This window comes from Notolepis coatsorum, assembly GCF_963971535.1.
Source record: "Notolepis coatsorum genome assembly, chromosome: 2".
NCBI classification, from domain to species: Eukaryota; Metazoa; Chordata; class Actinopteri; order Aulopiformes; family Paralepididae; genus Notolepis; species Notolepis coatsorum.
The window spans coordinates 99,540,117-99,562,170 of NC_140166.1; the positions used below are offsets into that span (position 1 = coordinate 99,540,117).

The 22,054-nt window shown below is 45.0% G+C and overlaps 1 protein-coding gene across 2 annotated transcripts in view; it reads right to left on the bottom strand.

Moving 5' to 3' along the window:
• The window catches only part of obi1 (ORC ubiquitin ligase 1), a 42,844-nt gene that overhangs the window by 18,985 nt on the left and 1,805 nt on the right, over positions 1–22,054 (bottom strand). For both annotated transcript variants that reach the window (XM_084307566.1, XM_084307565.1), the window contains exon 3: positions 8,140–8,231. In XM_084307566.1, coding sequence (XP_084163692.1) covers positions 8,140–8,231 — 92 coding nt within the window. The remainder of the gene's footprint in view (positions 1–8,139; positions 8,232–22,054) is intronic.

Below are 22,054 nucleotides of genomic sequence, written 5' to 3' on the forward strand. Positions count from 1 at the left end.
CTTAAAAGGCACAAGCCCACCTTGGTGAATGTCTCTTAATATAGGTCACCACACAGGCCCCCCCAGAATTCACCAATACAAAAACTGCAACTAATTAATAGCCAGTGAACAGTCCATCAGTGAACAGATCACAGCACGAAATAGTCAACGTGGAGGGGGACGGATCAAGCGGCCGAACAGACTGTGCTTAACCAGAGGGGGATTAAGGGAGATAAGTGGGACCAGCGGCCGGGCCCCGGAAGGGGCCAAGGCCGGAACAAAGGATAGGGCAGGGGTCTGAGCCGAAACCGGGGGGCGCCCCCGCCGCGGGAGCAGGGCCAACATAACTGGTTCGTCCTTGTCCAAGTGAGCAGGCTTAAGACGGTCTATAGTGACCCGCTCTGGCCTGCCTCCCATGTCCACAACAAAGTTTAGTGCCTGCCTCCAGGACACGGAAAGGCCCGTCATAAGGGGGCTGCAGCGGGGTCCGATGGCTGTCGTGCCGGATGAAAACATATTTGGCCAATGGCAGGTCCCTGGGGACGTAGGACTGGGGAAGGCAGTGGCGGGATGTTGGAATGGGAATAAGGGCATCGGCAACACCCCGGGACACTGTTCGATGGGAGGCGACGGACCAGGACGCTGTGGCCTCCGGAAGAAACTCCCCAGGGACCCGCAGCGGCTGGCCGTACACCAGCTCGGCGGACGAGGCCTGGAGGTCCTCCTTGGGGGCAGAACGAAGACCAAGCAAGACCCACGGGAGGCGGTCAACCCAGTCGCCATCCGTAAGGGCAGCCCGAAGAGCGGCCTTCATGTCCCTATGGAACCGCTCGCAAAGTCCGTTGCCCTGCGGGTTGTACGCCGTAGTGCGGTGGATTTTCACCCCCAGGTGCTCCGCAACCGGAGTCCAGAGCTCCGAAGTGAACTGGGGGCCCCTGTCGCTTGTGCTGTCCCCCGGTGTGCCAAAACGGGCCACCCAGCAGCCGATGAACGCCCGGGCCACCTCCGCTGCCGTAGTGGAGGACAGTGGAACAGCCTCCGGCCACCTGGTGGTCCTGTCCACCATGGTGAGGAGGTGAGTATATCCATGGGAGGGGGGCAGGGGGCCCACCAGGTCCACATTCACATGGTCGAACCGCCTCTCCGGCACTATAAACGGTGCCAAAGGGGCTTTGGTATGGCGGTGCACCTTGGCACGCCACACATGAGCTAGCCCAGGTCCTAACATCCTTCCGGAGGCCAGGCCACACAAACTTGACCCCCACCAGCTTAGTCGAGGCCTTCACACCTGGGTGGGAAAGGCTGTGGATCATGTTAAAAACCCGGCGCCGCCAGGCCGTAGGCACCATAGGGCGCGGTTGGCCAGTGGAGATGTCGCAGAGGAGAGTGCCGTTAGCTGTTTCGAACACCACATCCTCCAGCTGCAGTGCGGTAGGACCCGTCCGATAGGCCTGAATGTCTGAGTCCGTGGCTTGGTCTGCCATGGCGGCATAATCGAGTCCCAAGTGGACGGACCCGATGACCGCCCGAGAGAGGCAGTCGGCGACAAAGTTGTCCTTGCCCGCCACGTGCTGAATGTCCGTGGTTAACTCGGAGATCGCCGATAGCTGCCGCTGCTGACGTCCTGACCACGGCTCCGAGGTCTTGGCCATGGAGAACGTTAGCGGCTTGTGGTCCACAAAGGCAGTGAACTGGCGGCCTTCCAACAGGAATCTAAAGTACCTGGTGGCGAGGAACAGACCCAGCAGTTCCCTGTCGAAAGTACTGTACTTACGCTCGTTGTCGCGGAGCTGTTTGCTAAAAAAGGCCAGTGGCTGCCAGGCACCGCCCACCCACTGCTCGCACACCGCCCCCACTGCATAATCAGAGGCGTCTGTCGTGAGGGCGACCGGGGCAGTGGGAGAGGGGTGCGCCAGCAGAGCAGCGTTGGCTAGCGCGGTCTTGGCAGCCCCAAAAGCGCTGTCCATCCCCGAGGACCAATCTAACTCGTCCTTGGGCACTTTGCCCCGCAGGGCCTCATACAAGGGCCGCATGAGGTGGGCAGCATGGGGAAGGAACCGGTTGTAAAAGTTCACCATGCCCAGGAACTCCTGTAGAGCCCGTACGGTGCGGGGACGAGGAAAACTGGCAATGGCCTCCACCCTGGCGGGGAGTGGGGTGGCTCCCTGTGGAGCGACATGGTGTCCGAGGAAAGTGATGGACTGCCCGAACTGGCACTTGGTTGGGTTTACGATGAGGCCGTGTTTACTGAGCCGCTCAAACAGCTGCTGGAGGTGTGTCATGTGCTCCTCTATGGACATACTGGCTATAAGAATGTCATCCAAGTATACAAACAAAAACGGCATGTCCTGGAGCACAGAGTCCATCAGGCGCTGAAACGTCTGCGCCGCCCCCATGAGCCCGAAAGGCATTCTTAGGAATTCGAAAAGCCCAAAGGGTGTAATGACAGCCGTCTTTGGCACATCCTGTGGATGGACCGGCACCTGGTGGTATACGCGCACCAGGTCCACCTTGGAGAAGATGACAGCCCCTGCCAGGTGGGTAGAGAAGTCCTGTATGTGCGGAACAGGGTACCGGTCGGGGGTTGTGGCGTTATTAAGGCGACGGAAATCGCCGCAGGGGCGCCAACCTACGCCAGCCTTTGTAACCATGTGTAATGGAGAAGCCCACGGGCTGTTCGAGCGGCGCACAATGCCAAGTCGCTCCATGGTGGAAAACTCCCCCCTGGCGATTGCCAGCTTGGCTGAGTCGAGGCACCGGGCCCGGGCATAGACTGGGGGTGCCCTCTGTGGTAATATGGTGTTCCACACCGTGTTTGGCCACTGCAGATGAGAACGTGGGTGTGGTGAAGTCAGGGAACCCGGCGAGCAGGCGTTCATACGGGTCCCCGGTGGCAAGTGTGTTCAACAGGCAGAGAGCTCCGCCCCCCCCAACCGCCCCAAGTGTGCAGGGGTAAGAGGAAAAAGAGAGGGCATCGATCAAGCGACAGTTTTTAACATCTACCAGCAAGCTGAAAGCACAGAGGAAGTCTGCTCCCAGGAGCGGCGTGGACACCGCAGCCATCACAAAACCCCAGCCGAAACGGCGCCCCCCAAAACACACCTCCACATACCTGGTGCCGTAGGTACGTATGGGCGTACCGTTCGCTGCGTCTGGGGCCCGTGTCTGCCGTCCATGGTGTCCACGCCCTGTGCCGGCAGGATGCTGCGTTGCGCGCCAGAGTCCACCAGCAGCCGCCGGCCAGACAAGGAGTCGGTGATAAACAATAGCTTGCAGTCATGGCCGGCACCCACAGCCACTAATGAGCACCGGCCCTGGCGTTTCCCTGCCCCTTGAAACTGCATGGCTTGCGACACTGCTTGGCCCTGTCCCCAAACCTGGCATGGTAATAGCAGAGCCCATCGTCGGGTTGGCGTCGGGCTGTCACCGCAGCCGCGGTGTCTGTATAGGCCTCCAGTGGTGGGGCAGAGGTGCCCTGGTGGGGCAGCAGCGCATGGACAAACTGCTGCTGCCTGTTGGCCAGGAAAACCCTGTCTGCTTCTGCAGCCAGGCCGCGATAGTCCTTGGTGGAGGAGAGGAGGGAACTCGCCAGTGCTGTGCGCACAGGCACTGGAAGCTGTCGCAAGAAAATGTGAGTAAATAGAAAAGAGGGATCAGCTGATCCCAGTACAGCCAGCATTTTTTCCATCAACTCCGACGGTTTGCCATCTCCGAGGCCGTTGAGGGACAGCAGGCGGTCCGCTTTCTCCAGTTCTGACAGTTCATACAGCTTCAGAAGGAATGTCTTTAGCGCATTGTACTTGTCAGCTGCCGGCGGATCCTCCAACAGCATCATCGCCTGTGCCGTCGTTGAAGCATCCAACGCCGCCACAACATTGAATTACTTAGTTAGATCTTGTGTTATTCCTCTCAGCTGGAATTGGGCTTCGACGTGTTGAAACCACGGCCGGGGATTATGCTGCCAAAAGGCGGGCAACTTGACGGTCGCAGCGTAAATGTTCGCTTGTAGCATGTTAGCGTCGTTAGCATTCGGTGCGGGTGCTTGCGGTTGCGCGACGCCGTTGTCTTGAGACATAACGCTAAATGCTGTTAACGTTACAAATGTTCTTCACAGGGTCACCAATGTGGCGATAAGAAAGTAGTGAGCCAGAGACGTGGTTCGAGTTGAGGTACTTTACTTCTCACTCACATAGCATTTACAAATAACAACAAAGTTAACCCGGAACCGGAAGTGGTATTTAACCTGTCCCCTAAACAGTAAAACCCACACTCTTAAAGGCACAAGCCCACCTTGGTGAATGTCTCTTAATATAGGTCACCACAGTATTGTCATTGTCTGCAATGCTTTTACCCTTTTGCTTATTCTCTGCTCTGCTTTATTTTGTCTATTTTATGCTCATTGTATGCGTCTATTGTAATGCTGTGAAGCACTTTGGGCTACAATTCATGCATGTGCTATAGAAATATAGTTTATTATTATAATTATTTAAGGTAAGTCACTAAAAGTCAGCGATAGCCTCTGCCTTATATCTTCACGGTAAACTGCACAACATGCCCTTAACACATTCGGGGCCAACCACGTATATATACGTGTTTCGGATCCAACGCTTGACGGCCAACCACGTATATATACGTGGCAAGGTTGTTTTAGCTTTTATTCCATTGTAATATCCTACTCAATGTCACCCTGCAGCACTGCAGATTTACCCTACTCTTGGAATTCGGAAAAGTGCATTAACGGCCAGATCCTCATAGGGGCGCTGTCTCGATAATGCAGTGTTACCCGTTACAGACCGGTGGTTTTTTATTTTATGAATGGGCTTTTCTGTTAGCCTAAAGCTATGCGTGTAGCCGATGGCCTGGAATAGTTTTTGGGACGCTGAATTCAGTATGCAGTAAAGCAGGGGTCTCAAACTCGCGGCCCAATTGCGGCCCGCTGGATGATATTTTGCGGCCCCCCAGATGATTTCCAAAAAAAATAATTCAGTCATGTCATCACAAACACTGGCATTTAAAGTGTACAAATAAAACAATTCCTGCACCAGAATGCAGGAAATGAAGTCTTTGTAACACAAAATCTCCTGGTGGGGGACCCCCCGCTTAAAAAGTGCCCTGACTGGGGCTATATTTCGCACTACATTTCCTGGCCTGAATGATTTCCCCAGTCTGGCCCTGGTTAAAAGCCTCCAATGCTTATTAGTGTGTGTACGTTTGCATGTTTCAACCATACATTTCCATAAAAATAAAAATACTTGAAACCCTTTTTGTGTGGAATATTTGATGCAGCCCAGCCGCGTGATTAAAGGCAACCAACTTGTGTTCAGTTTTTCTCTGATTGGCCACGACCCCCCGCCCCCGTTTGCCGCGAACGCGGCAGGCAAGCGGCAGCGGTCCCAAATGAAATCCATCAGTGGAGGCTGCATCAGTGGAGGACGCAGGCTGCTGACTGATTATGAAATGAATGAATGAAGCACGGAGCATAATGTATAATGTTATTTCGCAGCGTTTGTAACGTCATAACATCAGTGGAGGACGCAGGCTGTTGACTGATTATGAAATTAATGAATGAAGCGCGGAGCATAATGTATAATTGAAGCGCGGAGCATAATGTATAATGTTATTTCGTAACGTCATAACATCAGTGGAGGCTGCTGACTGAACTAGAAACTGTACGCTGTAACGTTATGTTATTTCGCGTTTTTAACAACCAACTACCAGATTCACTCGTCACTGTACACAGGGCCGCCTCAGGGGGTGTGCGAGCAGTGCGGTCGCACAGGGCCTCGCGGGAAGGGGGGCCTCGCAAAATTTTTTTTTTTTTTTTTTTTTTTTGCGAGGCCCCCCTTCCCGCGAGGCCCTTTTTCATCACAGACCTAAAATCTAGTTTTGCTTATATATTTCACATTAGACATGTTTGTAGAATGTGTCTGACTTGTTCCTGCCTCTGCGGCTCTGCAGACTGCAGTGTTCCGGTTTCTGCGGCTTTGCTGCTCTACAGATTTTAGGATAGTGTTTCCGGGCTCTTCTCGGACACACCAGGTACAGGGATGATCTAATTCAACGCTATTCAGAGGAGCGAGTGGATGTCTTTTCAAAAGCAGCATGGATCAGAAGAAATTACACTGTGGGCCAAGAAAGTCTCCTTCCAACTTTACCATTGATACTGGTCGACTAGCTGTAGCCTGTTGTAGTATGGAGTTAGTAGCTAACGGTGTGTGGCCTGGTGTCAGCAGTGTACATAGTCAAGGATCTTCAGTCACAGTGCTCAGGTATTCTGCCAATGCGTCTCTCTCTCTCTCTCTCTTTGGATTTAAGTGTTGATCTTTGTCCTTTTGGATCTCTCATACATGCTCTCTCTCTAACACACACACACACGACAAACACACATGCTCTCGCTCTCTCTCTTTCTAACACACACAGTCTGCCTATGGCGGCCTTTCTCGATGGCTAGGCTGTGCTCGCCGAGTCTGTACCTAGTCAAGGATCTTCAGTCACAGTGCTCAGGTATTCTGCCACTGTGTACTCTCTGTTTAGGGCCAAATAGCATTTCAATTTCTTTCCAATGTGTGTCTCTCTCTCTCTGTACACTGTATATTGACTGTAGAACGGGAGCTCTCTCTCGCTCTCTCTCTTGCTATATGTTGACTGTATCATGCCCCGCCTCGGGCAGTGCTATTATTTAAGAATATGTTGACTGTATGAAAAAAGATTTTTTTTTTTTTTTTTAACCTTTGGGGGGGGGGGGGGGGGGGGGGGGGCTCGCGTTTAAATCTCGCACAGGGCCTCGCATTTCTCCCATGCGGCCCTGACTGTACATCACTTCTGAAGTATAAACAAACTATACTGCTGTGACGATTTTGAATATCTTAACATGTATTTACGCCCATACAATTTTTTAGATGAATGATTGTGGATATAATATAGAAAACACATCATTATGATATTGTCAGATGGCGTTGTCAGATGTGTAGAATTCACCTACTTACAATTATTTTCATATAAAATACAATGGTGAGTGAGAAATGTATCTCCAGTGATAAAACCCAGTGCTCTATGATACACAGTGTGGATGGGCTTTCAGAGGGAGAGGCATGCATGTACATAATTTCACCATAATCAAATACAGACATAATTGTGGATTATTGTACAATGGTCTTCTTACTGGCAGCAGAAAAGCATGATACCGCGGTCACTCTCTGCCGCGTCTGCCGCGTCTCTCTCTGTTACTGACAACACACAGCGCGGATAAGGGCGTGTGCTAGGGCGGTCACGTGGCCGTGTGGCCAATCAGAGAAACGCTGAACGAAAAGCTGAACACAAGTTGGTTGCCTTTAATATTCACGCGGCCCAGCCTCACCCAGACTCTACCTCCAGCGGCCCCCAGGTAAATTGAGTTTGAGACCCCTGCAGTAAAGGAATATATCATCAGCCAATGGACATATGGATCTACCAGATGGCGATCGATAACTGGGAAATCCTTTTTGGGATCCAACCGGCCACAGGTAAGAGGGATTTGACGTCAATTACAGCCCGATCGGGCCTTGCTCTCATAGCCATCCACCCGGTCAGCGAATAAGGCTACTGAGGCTAATGCCATTATTGGTAATCAATAATCAGAAATGAGGTCCCCCGCCTCCCCCCCCCCTTTCATGCATTCATGGTGGACCATGATACCGACAATATGCATTTTGAGTTTTAGCTCTAGCTTGTCTATAGCCGAAACGCCATTCGATTTAACTTTATTAGCTTAGCGCCCTATAACTCGCGTTCCAGGAAATACCCCAGAACATTCTGCTATAACGTTCATATTCACGGCGCTATAAAATGGGAACGTATTGATGAAAAAATTATTTGTTTAAGGCATATTGAAGGGACGGTTTATAATGTCAATTGACAATGAGAATGGACAGATAGCAATCATATAAAGTATAGATTTAGCTCTACAAACAGCCTCACGCACAATGAAAGTTTGTTTTGAAATGCTGGCCGTATAGAGTGGGATTAGACGGATCCCAATGGCCCCGAATGTGTTAAGACGCTGTTCTTAGTATGTGTTTCAACAGCATAACGTTTTGAAAGTTGAAACAACAAAAAAAACATTATTTTCAGCTAGTTTTGAATCCTTGACTCTAGCGTTAAGGAGACACGATGGATCAATACCTCGTACTCCCTGAGCAGCAGCTCTCCCCTGGTCTTCCTCAGACGTTTCTTCCCAGACTGGCTCTCGTTGTACTCGCTTTCATTGATATGTCCTGTAAAAACACCAGTACAGAAATAACACCAATTAAAGAAAATGAACACGCGTTGAGGAGGGACCTCTGTTCCAAAATAATACACCCTTTAACAGTTTATAAACAATGATGACACAAAGTATACATCTTGAAAGATATGACTTTCGTTATGATTATAACCGCATATGTACGTAAAGTACATATGTAAACACCATGCACACATTCTGGAAATGGAGGCTACGTTCACATTTATAAACAATGGACCTCATTCACTAACATTCTCGTAAGTTTCCTCATAAATAACCCTGTAAGAAAATTGTAAGAGGAAACCTACGATAGTCCTCCTCCGGATACCTGAACACGTGGAGAGGTGCTCGTAACTGGCCAAAATGATCGCAAATGAATGAAGAACATCATTCATTCTTAAACTGAAAGCACGTTCTCGTATTGTGGACAATTGTGGACAATTTAGACTATTTTTTTTATAAAACTGGCAGCCCCTGTCATTTGTGAGCCATTGTCACACATCTTTAATCTTTCTATTGCATCTGGCATAGTCCCGCAAGTGTGGAAATCTGCCAAGGTGCTCCCCTTGCATAAAGGGGGGGATAGGGATAAGATGGATAACTATCGTCCTATCTCCAAACTATCATGCCTAGCCAAAGCACTGGAGACCTTGGTAAACAACCAATTAAAAACCTTTTTCTCAAGTTGCTCAGTGCTAAGTACTCACCAATCAGGTTTCAGAGCAAATCATAGTACTATTACAGCTGTTACTTTGGTCACTAATGACATTATTTCAGCCCTGGACAATGGGAAGCATTGTGCAGTTCTCTTTGTAGACCTCTCAAAGGCGTTTGATACAGTAGACCATCACTTGCTTTTGAATAGTCTAGCTAGCATTGGCCTGGATAAAGCCGCTTGTGCTTGGTTTCAGGACTATTTATCTTCAAGGTGTCAATCTGTGAATTCAGGTAACTTTCAATCTGATTTCCTGCCATTGTCTAAGGGTGTACCACAGGGTTCGGTATTGGGGCCGGTCCTCTTTACAATCTATATTAATGATATTGTTTCTAGTCTTTCAGCACTAGCAGGTTGTCAGGCTCATCTTTATGCGGATGATACAGTTGTCTACTGCATTGCGGATACTGTTCAGGAAGCTATTGTGAACCTGCAGCTTGCGTTTGACACTCTCCAAAATGCTCTAGCTAAGCTCAAGTTAGTGCTTAATGCTAGTAAAACCAAGTCTATGATGTTTTCTAGAGCCAGGGTTATAGATTATGACATGCTACACCTAACAACAGCAAATGGTTTGTATATTGAAAGAGTTAGTGAGTATAAATATCTTGGTATATGGCTGGATGATAAACTCTTTTAAATTCCATATAGATAACCTAGCTACAAAATTACGGCAAAAGATTGGTTTCTTGTACCGTAACCGCGCTAGTTTTCCTATGTTCTGTAGGAAAAGAATTATACAGGCTGTTTTTTTGTCAATATTGGACTATGGTGATGTCATTTACAGGCATGCGTCTGCGTCTACATTAAGGCCTTTGGATTCTGCCTACCACTCCGCCCTAAGATTTATTACGGGTGACAAATATGATACTCACCATTGTCTTTTGTATGAGAGGGTAGGCTGGCCATCTCTCTCGTTGCGACGTAGTTATCATGGGTATCTTTTTATCTACAAAGCAATTATTGGCAAACTTCCACCTTATATTACATCTTTGTCTTGGTAGTGCTGTCACCTACCAAACTCGTTCGAATGATCGGCTTGTGCTCAGGGTGCCTCGAGTTCGGTCTGAGCTTGGAAAATCTGCCTTCTCCTACGATGCTCCATACACATGGAATACCCTGCAAAAGACTCTAAAGCTCGGAACATTCCCGCCATTCATGGAGTTTAAAGGCATTGCACTTGACCTATGTACTGAATCATGTAATTGTTTTTAATCCATCATTGTAGTAATTGTAATTCATTGTAATTATTAACTGTTATGATATTTGTGTCCTTTGTTAACTCGTCATCACTGTAAATGAGGGAAACCTCAGTGCTTTCACGAGTATAAATAAAGGTTTGAAATGAAATGAAATGAAGTATTCACCTGAATTTGCATACAGATAGCCCTGCCAGCTACTTATAAGGCACAAAGGACTGTGTGCAAACAGATTCAACAGCTCCTTATACCGGAAGGGAGAGGCTAAGCATTGCACCTCGGTTGTTCTGACCACCATATTCAACAGGTAGCGTGGAAGCGATTTGAGACTAGGGCTGGGCGATATGGCCTAAAAATAAAATCTCTGATTATATATTTTTTTTAATCCGATTTTAATCAATTTTTTTCTCTTGAAATAACCTTTGTTTTTATTTGACACAAAAAAAATTATCAAACCAAGATGAATTTCCCTATTGGGTTTGAAGTGCAAACCTAACTTTCACCAATCTTCACTTACAAAAATAATAATAATAAAAGGTTACTGTTATGGGGCTATCCCATGCCCTATAAGTAGGGATGCACATGGGCCTTAAGTGGTTTGACCTGTTCCCACATGTGGTCATGCGGCCAAACATTTAGTTTAGGCCTTCGGCCTAGTTTGTTTTGTTATGTTGTTTTGTAATACAGACACATTGGTTTAAAGCATAACATGTTATGTAGAATTAACACTTTAGTTGCCAAAGGACGAGTTTAGGCGTCCTTCCCCGCCATGCTCAAGTTGCCGAAGACGCCGTAACTCGTCTTTGATATCAATATTTCAAAAATCTGTGATCGGAATCATATTTCCTTTCCGGGGGCCCTGAGACACAAGTGTGATCTCCTCTCAATCCTCTAGCGGTTCAAGACCGCCATCTGGTGGCCGATCGGCAGATCGAAAAAACGGATGTTACCTTTAACCCGGCAGGACTCACTCCATATGTGGTCCGGGCACTCGCTAATGTTAGAGAGACTCAGTCTTCACACAGTGAACATCGATCGCTGCAAATAACTCGAAAAAACAACATGATTTGGACATATATATTATTATACAACCTGGAAATGGACCGGATATTTCTACATCCCATAATAGGAAAATGTCTGTTCCACGCTCATCGCCCAACGGCGCGAGGAAGATACGGTAAGATTCAGTGTTATTTTTCAATGTGTACGATACTAACTGCTATGATGAACATTTGACCCACATTAGATGAATGGTATAACGCTGCCCACGGAATTATAAACGCCCCCTCTGCCATCCGGTCAACATCAGATGACGTGTAGTAACTTCCAGAAGTACGTGCCGTTGAAATTTATTATCTGGCACAGATCGCTATCAAACTGTATTTCATAATCAATATAATGCATTTGGAGCTATAAATCACGTTCTGGAGAAAGCTGCAGAAAGAGATGAAAACATACTTATACATTAGACCATATTTTAGTATGAATATGTGAATGAAAAAGTTTAACGTTGCTTCACCCTGAACAATACATATAGGACTTTGAATGGGCCCTAATAATGGCAATCTAGCAATAGGATTTAAAAGGTTATAGCCCTGCAAAGAAGGGGAACTTCTCCATAGACAAATAGAGCTGGCAACCCATGGTATATAATGAATTTAACCTCCGGCACCCAAAGTGTTAAAGTACATGCATTTGTTGATAAATACCGTTTGTCTGTGCTCCCACTTGGTTCCTTGTATGTAGGATCTCTGGCTGCCCAACCAGAACTGGGAGAGGCCAGGGCCTTTTCTGGAGGGGAGATTTGGAAGGAACCAAGTGTGGTAGAGTACAGGGGGGGGGGGTTTTCATAATGAGAGGGGAATAGGCTTGGAAGCGAGACACAGCCGTACTAAGACCTAGTTCCCTTAGCCAAGGGCCTAGTTGTTTATATTTGTTAAAAGAAAGTTTGATCATTTTGTATTATTTTTGTATTTATGTTAAAATATGTTTTTTCCCGTTTTTTCCCACTGGGGAGCAAAAGAACAAATAGAATAAAAAACCAACCACCGGGTGATGGCAACCTGACTGACTGCATTTTTCCTTCGCATGGCCACCTCCTCACAGTTACTCTTGATCAAACAAATATGAATGTCCCTATTGGGATTGAAGTGCAATAACTTGCTTTTTCACCAAACTTCACTTAAAACCAATAAAAGGTGCCTCTTGATCATCAAACAAGAATCAATTTCCCTATTGGGATTAATAAAGTGCAAATCTAACTTTCACCAAACATCACTGTTAAAAAAATGTATATATAAAAGAAAATTACTTAATTTTTTTTTAATTAAAATTAATCGATTAAATCGATTAATCGCCCAGCCTTATTTGAGACTGATCAAAATTTGATTTGATTCAAATGTATTGTCATTATACAGCACAAGTACAATATGCGTCGTTGCTAATAAACTATAGATTTATAATATATAGGGGTGCACGATATTGATTTTTTGACCCCGATATCGATACCGATAACTTTCTGCTCCCCAAGGTCGATACCGATAACATATATTTATTGTATTATACTTTTTTTTTTATGTATATTCCTGTAGTGTTGACCTAACCAGATTTATCATGACATGAGCGTTACTAATATGAACAAAACAAAGCCAAGAGAACAGTTTTGACTCTTCAAATAAAGTGACTATATGTATTTTTCCAAATAAATATAATTTGAGTCAATCACAAAATTCACAATCCGTCAATGTCATTAACAATGTGTTTCCCTGAACAATGAGTGAACTAAAAACCAACAGGTATTGTGCTTTGTCAGTAGGGATGTGTACCGTTCACATTTGAACCGATACGGTACCGGTACCTGTGAATCGATACCGGTACCCAACGGTACCTTTTTTCGGTACTTTAGTCTCTAAAAATGTAATCTACCTACCTCAGTTGTAAAAAAAAATCCAAACTTAATAACCACATTTTCGACCGTTTTCGGCTTGCCATTGCCCCGACTGCTTTGTTGTTGAATCAAGTCAAATCCTAAGTAAGCATATATTGTGCGTGTGAACGTTGACATGAAAAGAAAAAAGTAAAAAAATTAAATAAAGTTAAGAACGTTTTTTTTATTTTTTATCGGAGCCATCAATAATTTTATCGGGTTTATCGGGATAACGTCATAATTGCTGATATCGGCCCGATAATTATTGTGCATCCCTAATAATATATATTATTAAATATATAATTCTCCCAAATGAAGCCACTAAGAACATCAGTCTGTCTGACTTACGACTGCCTTTCCACGCTCGTAAATCCTGCTCTTAGCTACGAGTGAATCCCAGAGAAGGAACCGTTCAAGTAGGGCTGTACCGAAGTCATTTAACATTCGAAGCTTCTATTGAAGTATTCGAATGAAGCTTCAAACGTCCATAAAAAAAAATCATAAAATAAATAATTATTTAATAAAATAAAATAAACACTAAATACGATACTGAATATTTAAAATGGTTTCGATACTCATTTCCCGAAATACCGATACTTTCTGCAGTATCGGTACCAGCTGGCGAGTGTTCTACCGCACGTTGTTGACACGCTGTTCAGAGCACGCTTGCCCCTCCGCCTCCTCCAGCCCTCACAGAGCCGACAAACATTTTAGCTGAAGATGGCAAATGCAGAGCATCCGCAACTTGTGCTTGTGGATAAAGAAAACAGCAGAAGTGCTGTTTGGAGGTACTTCGGGTTTAAAGTAAACAACGAAGGACAAGCTAAAGAAGATGCCCCAATGCTATTTGCAAGCGGTGTTACAGATCAGTGCCAACGCGGATCTCCATAAAGAAATGAGAGGTTCGTGAGAGCTGCTCTTTCAACGTCACTGAAGCATTAAACCATTAACTCTAGTTTAATACATGATACGTTGTCTACTGATGGCGCATAATATCAACAGCTGATAAGTTGTTAGTAACGTTACAGGCAGCTATCAGCTAACGTTAGCTACTCCTAGCCGTTAGCTCCCTTAGCTTAGCTGGCCACTTTTATAATTACTGCATGGAAACGGAGTAACATTAACGTTTAAACGTTATGTCGAGGTCATACAATACTACAGTCGACATAAGGTTAACGTTACCCCGTTTCCATGAAGTGTTTAAATAGCAGCAATCTTGTTGAAAATGTAACGTTACTAAAATGCTCCGAGCATAGCCTCTCTCTCTCTCTCTACCTCTCTCTCTCTCTACCCCTCTCTCTACCCCTCTCTCTACCTCTCTCTCTCTCTACCCCTCTCTCTCTCTCTCGTTATCTTTAAATAAAAATCGAAACTGTTACTAACTGTAAATAAAAATCAAAACTGTTACTAACTGTAATACAAACAGTTCAGTTTGTCAGGTACATGCAACACAGATTACAGTGTTTACATCCGTCTGCTTGAGAAAATACCATGTTCTGCATCTGCAATAAAAATGATTGAAGTGAGATGAACAGTTATTTTTAAATGTGTGATCTAAATATAAACAAAGGGTTTTAAAAGTGTTATATTTATCTTCTCTTATAGTACCAGAGAGAAGCTGAGGAAAATCAACCAGCAACAAAAGCTAAATTTGTTTATAAAAAATAATATATATATTTTTTGGTATCGTATCAAAGTCGAAATTCCAGTATCGGGACAACACTAGTTCATACTACACTACACGTATGAACTCGACATAACATTAACGTTACTCCGTGAAGTGTTTAATTAGCAGCAATCTGTTGTTGAAAATGTAACGTTAACCGGAAAACCGGAAATGGAATGAGAGGACAGGAAGCCGTCATGTAGTCTTTTAGTCTTATTAAAGGGGCCATGTACTGCTATTCCTAGCACTATTTGGGCAACTTTACACAATTCCTGTTAGTCTATTGAAGACATTTGTACGTTTTTTTTCCAAAAAATGCATTGTTTTATATTTCTAATCAAGTACTCAACCATCATTTTTCAGCCTCAAGATTTCAGGCTGTTATGGCCTGGCTCCGCCCATAAGCACTTTGAGTGACAGTCAGTCCACACAGTCTGCACTGGTAGACAGAGAGAGAGAGAGGGTGGGAGAGAGAGAGAAAAAAAATACAGGCCGTTATTGACAAGGCCCCCTCTCTCCCTCCCTCTCTCTCTCTCTTCCTTTCTCTCCCTCTCAGTGATGAGAGTCCGCGCGGCAGCTTGTGTTTTTTTTCCCTTTCTTTCAATCTCCCGTTTGCTGGTATGTGGCGCGCGTCTCTACATTGCGTAGCAGTAGCTCCATTTCTGCAGACCCCTCTCTGATTGGTTGAACTCCATTTCTGCAGACCCCTCTCTGATTGGTTGAGCGAAGCCCCTCTCTGATTGGTTTAGCTCGTCACGCGGTAAAAGGCGGATGTAATGTTATCATCTCAAGAAGATAAAAAGAAATGTACTACCAGATTCGCGTATAACATTATTTCGCGTGACTTCGCGGTTTATTCATAACGTTATGCACATTTCACAACACAGCCAGCTGTCAGAAACTGTACATTGTAACGTTATAGGTTTATTCACATAACGTTATTTCACGTGACGCGTTCAACTTGTTTACACTCCCCACTTACTGTAACTGTACCATGACGCACTCCCCACTTAACCCAGTTAATGCCTTAACTAGACAGTTACAATGTAACATTTAGATTAACACAGTTAATGCCTAACTAGACAGTTACAATATAACATTTAGATTAACACAGTTAATGCCTAACTAGACAGTTACAATATAACATTTAGATTAATTAACCCAGTTAATGCCTTAGAGGCTGGTGGTCAAGTCAAGTCAAGAGTTTTATTTGTCACAAGTTGTTTATTTGCATACAAGTTTACAATGAAATGCGGGTGGTCTTGCCCGCAACGATGTGCATAATACAATAGTAATAACATATAATAGAATCCAATAGAACGACATTGTGCAATAAAACAAGTAAACAGAGTAAGGCATATCGGTATATGTACATAAGTTATTTAGGTCCTGTCAATAGAACGACATTGTGCAATAAAACAAGTAAACAGAGTAGGGCATATCGGTATATGTACATAAGTTATTTAGGTCCTGTCAATAGAACGACATTGTGCAATAAAACAAGTAAACAGAGTAGGGCATATCGGTATATGTACATAAGTTATTTAGGTCCTGTCAATAGAACGACATTGTGCAATAAAACAAGTAAACAGAGTAGGGCATATCGGTATATGTACATAAGTTATTTAGGTCCTGTCAATAGAACGACATTGTGCAATAAAACAACAAGTAAACAACGTTTTTTTTGTATCACAAACAGTACTGTATTTGTAAATCTGGTATGTCATAAATGTCTAGATGTAGCAGTACTGTATCCGTCTACCTGTATGTCATATATGTTATCATGAATTGAAAATGGGGGACCCTGATGTAAACAAGACGATGAATTGAAAATGGGGGACCCTGATGTAAACAAGACGAAAGTCGAGGCCTACCACAAGTTCAGGGTACGCATCCAGATTAGATTCACATGGCGGAGTACAGGGAAAACGCTCATCATTGCTGACGCGTCTTGTAAGATTTGCTGCCATATTAATGTATTATACATTCAATATATCGAACATAACATAACATTATATTTGCGGCATTACATTTGCGGCATCTTTTTCTTTTCTTGGCGCGAGCAGTGCACCTCGATAACCTTACGCCCGCGCACCTCCCTCGCGTACCTTAGAGAGGGGCTTCGCTCGACCAATCAGAGAGGGGCTTCGCTCAACCAATCAGAGAGGGGGCTGCAGAAATGGAGCTCAACCAATCAGAGAGGGGTCTGCAGAACTGGAGCTACGAAATGTAGAGACGCGTGTGGCAGGTCCATTAGCATGATGTTTTATAGATGGCTAGGTTAAACACAGGTTTTTGTTTTTAAGAGGGGGGGTTTGATTTGATTGAAGTTTATTTCAATTATGCAACACAACAAACAAACATCAAGTACAGATATAGCCTTAAGCCGTTCAAATAATAAATGTATACATACATGTAAATAAATAAATAGTTACAATATGTAATCTAATCATCTAAATCTATAAAATCTATCTAAAAATATATAATCTAAAAAAACGAAAAGGCTAAAATGCTAAATATATAATCTAAGAATCCAATAATCTAAATCTAATATATAATATAAAAATGCTAAATGCATGAGTCTTTTGTCTTTAATGTTCGCTTGCAAACTCAAATACTGTCTTGGTAAGCCTCATAATGAATTGTTTGGGGAAAAAAGGAAAAACATTGTGATGTGTATCGCCGAAAGGTCAGAAAATATCGTGATATCATATTTAAGCCATATCGCCCAGCCCTAGCTGCTAGTGTGTGCTCATGTGTGCTTGTGTGTGGAGAGTTCAGTGTTCAAGGCTCTGATGGCCTGGGGGAAGAAGCTGAGCCGAAGTCTCTCTGTCCTAGTTGCTGGTGTTCGCAGGCGTTTGCCTGACCGCAGCAGCATGAACAGGCTGTTGTTGGGGTGGTGAGGGTCTTTCATTATTCTGCAGGCTCTGGATTTGCACCTCTTGTTGTATAGGACCTGCAGGGGTGGTAGTGCAATACCCGTGGTACGCTCGGCTGAGCGCACCACTCTCTGTAGGGCCTTCTCGTCCTGCGCCGTGCTGTTTCCATACCAGGCAGTGATGTTTCCAGTCAAGATGCTCTCTACAGCTCCGGAGTAGAAGGACTGGAGTATCTTCCCCGATACTCTGAATTTCCTTAACTGTCTCAGGTGGTAAAGGCGCTGCTTCGCCTTTTTTACGACTGAGTCTATGTGTGTTGGCCATGTCAGATCCTCTGAGATGTGGACCCCCAGGTACTTGAAGCTGCTCACCCTGTCCACGGTAGCCCCGTTTATCCTCAGTGGTGTGTGTGTCTCCTGCTGTCTCCTCCTAAAATCCACGATCAGCTCCTTGGTTTTACCAATGTTCAGGAGCAGGCTGTTGTCCTGGCACCAGCGTTCCAGTACCTCAACCTCCTCCCGGTAGGCCTTCTCGTCGTTGTCCAAGATCAGCCCCACCACCGTGTCGTCCGCAAACTTCACTATGGAGTTGGAGCTGAACTTGGCCACACAGTCATGTGTGTATAGTGAGTACAGCAGGGGGCTCAGAACACAGCCCTGGGGGGACCCGATGCTCAGGGTGATGGTGTTGGAGGTCTGACCCCCCACCCTGACCGCCTGGGGCCTTTCACTCAGAAAGTCCAGTATCCAGGCGCTCAGAGCGGAGCTCAGACCCAGCTCGATCAGCTTGTCCACCAGTCTGGTGGGGACTATGGTGTTGAACGCTGAGCTGTAGTCAATGAACAACAGTCTCACATAGCACCCCTTCTGATGGTCTAGGTGAGAGAGGGTGCTGTGCAGTACTTGGGAGACCGCATCGTCAGTGGACCTGTTTGGCCTGTATGCAAATTGCATAGGGTCCATATCACTGGGGAGGGAGGCACAAATGTGATCCTTGACCAGCCTTTCAAAAAATGTCATGGCCACAGAGGTGAGTGCCACCGGTCTGTAGTCATTGAGACCTGTTGGGGAGGGTTTCTTTGGTACCGGGATAATGGTAGACATCTTGAAGCAGGCAGGGACCACTGACTCCGCCAGGGATCGATTAAATATGGTGGTGAACACAGGGGCTAGCTGGTTAGCACAGGACTTAAGTATGCGTCCTGTTATTCCATCTGGGCCAGCAGCCTTTCTGGTGTTCACCTGCATAAATGCTCTTCTCACACTGTGTACCGTCAATGAGAGAGCGTCCCCGCCCCCCGCGGATGCCCCCCCCCTCTACAACAGCCGGCGTGCCAGTGACGTCACTAGCCGTTGAGCTAGCGGCGCCACCGTTTGCACCAAACCGCGCGTAGAAAGTGTTGAGCTGGTCCGCGAAAGAGGCGTCATCGCTCCCCATTGAGGGGGCGCTGACTTTGTAGTCAGGTTATCGTCCTCAGTCCCCGCCATAAGCCTCATAAAGTATATATCTGCACACGTTCTGGAAACAGAGGCTACGTTCACACTGCAAGCCTTAGTGCTCAATTCTGATTTATTGCTCCGATCTGATTTTTTTGTTTGTTGGCTGTTAACATTATTATTATTATTTGATGTGGCCAATATCAGATTCCAGTGTGACCTGGTGACACTCCTGAACTGACCTGCATGCACAAATTAAGTTTTGCTTGTACAGAAGTATCACCCCAAATACTTATAAGGTAAACACCTCAGTGTCCCTCCACTGAGTACCTCCATCACAGCGGTCTTCCATGTTTGTATTCACAGTGACTCCCACCAGCGCAGAATTGTGATGAATGTCAATCTAGATTCTAGAGTGACACAAAAGTCACATGAATTCTGATATGCCTGTTCAGACTGAGGTTGCGTTGCAAAAAGAATATCAGACCTGTATCTGATTTAGGACCATGTATGAAAGTGGCCCAAATAAGAATTGAAAAGATCAGATTACATGCGATTTGTGCTGTTCACACTGCCAATGTACAGTTTCTTCGTCAAATGTATATACTCTCTTTTTTAGACTCTTTTGTATCACAAACAGTACTGTATTTGTAAATCTGGTATGTCATAAATGTATAGATGTAGCAGTACTGTCTATCTGTATGTCATATAAGTTATGATGAATTGAAAATGGGGGACCTTTTCTGAAGCTTTGAAACTGAGCCTGCTATAGCCTCTGAAAGATTCTCACCTCTAGTGTCATGTCAACTAGGGCTGGGCGATATGACGATATTATATAAATATCGGGTACAGTTCATTAACGATACACTTTTTAAACGTATCGTGGATATCGTGATGTTTTGCCCAAGAGGCTTGTGTTGCGTCAATCTGGTCCACACGTTGAAACTTTTGAACAGCGCCGCCGCCGCCCCACACACACACTACTGCATCAAAAGTTACTACTTATGATAACAAAGGCATTCGTTTTGTGGCATTGACGTTATATAGTTACACTTTCAATAACATCAGCGTATTTACATAGCAACGACCGAGGTCGACCTAGATATAGCAAGCATTAGCCGTTCATATCTCAGCCCGTGCTGACTCCGTTGTGCCCATTCTGCGGTCTGTTAATAACGTTTTCAATCAGACAGATGTATGGAAAGGCTTTTATTATAACATCCGTTGCAGTAAAATCATTATGCCTCCAGTCGTTTAGTCATTCTGCAGAGCTAAAAGCTAAACGTCGGCCGCGGCGAGCTACCGCTGCCATTGTTGTTTTCATTGAGCTCTCCAATAGTGGAAGTAAAAAATTAATACGCGCTTGCCGATTGGTGCTAAGAACAGCAGGGCGGGTGCAAGCGATGTGACGTAATTGGCAGACGCGACTGTCAATCAAAATGATTCTGTTTGCCGACTGAATGAATATAAACGTTATTAACAGATTGCAGCATAGGTACAATACAGTACAGCTCAATACAACAACAATCAACAGTGGACTGGAGGATGCAGACCAGAGAAAGACTTTCGTCTTGTTTACATCAGGGTCCCCCATTTTCAATTCATCATATTTCATATCTAAATCATATAATATCTCATTGCTAAATATATGCAATATATAATCTAATAATCCAATAATCTAAATCTAATATATAATATAAAAATGCTAAATTCATGGGTATTTTATTTTGTCTTTAATGTTAGCTTGCAAACTCAAATACTGTCTGGGTAAGCCTCATAATGAATTGTTTGGGGGAAAAAATAAAAACATCGTGATGCGTATCGTGTATCGCCGAAAGGTCAGAAAATATCGTGATATCATATTTAGGCCATATCGCCCAGCCCTAATGTCAACCTTTACATATTTGTCTTTCGCTGCTGTCAACAGACTTTTCTAAGTAAGGGATAAGGTGTTTTAAACGTCAGTGAAGGTCAATTATTTTGCGACAATTATCGAGTATAGCTATACATTATCCCTTACTTAGAAAAGTCTGTTGACAGCAGCGAAAGACAAATATGTAAAGGTTGACATGACACTAGAGGTGAGAATCTTTCAGAGGCTATAGCAGGCTCAGTTTCAAAGCTTCAGAAAAGATACTGAAGATACTGGCATCATATGAAACCAGACGACCTTAGGAATCTATTGAAACCATCCATGTCATACTTGCTTGTCAGGAAGGAGTTAAATAATTCTCCAAAATGGAGCACCCGAGTGGTGCACCGCATACAGCACTACGGTGCAACACGGCCGACCCGGGTTCGACTCCCGGACCCGGTGATCTTTGCCGAATGTCTTCCCCGATCTATCTCCCATTCCTCCTCTCTCTCTCTCTACCGGACTGCTCGGTAGCGAAAATCAATAAAAACCTACAAAAACATAACTTGTCCGAAAGGACAAGTATCATTTAAATAATTCTCCAAAATTAGACAAATTTGAACTCAAGATATCTGAATGAAAATGGGTTCTATGGGTAGCCACAGGTCTCCCCTTTATACACATGCCCCTCTTTATGCTAATCCCATACAGTTTTAGGGAAAAACCATGCAGTTCTTTGCATGCAGTATATGTGTTAATTTCTCCTATTCTAAAAATGGTGTGTTTGACTATTTCTGCATACAGGGATCCCCAAAACAGTCTTGGAATTGCATGAATTGGGTATGACTGGAAAGCTGAGACTCTTGTTGATCCAACAAACTGACTGAAGACAACTGAAATCTACTCCACAGTGAGTGAACAAAAGTAGATTTCAGTTGTCTTCAGTCCGCTTGTAGACTGGAGCCTGACCCCCATTGACTTTGCATTGGTTTGTGACTCAACAATCAGGAGTTAGAATGAGGAACAACATGGATTGCGCTGAGAGGACTCTACTGATCAACAACATCATTGGTTAAGTAGGAAGTAGGAAATAGGACCCCCCCCCCCCCCCCCCCCCCCATCTTGGTTGGTCGTCGTGGATACAT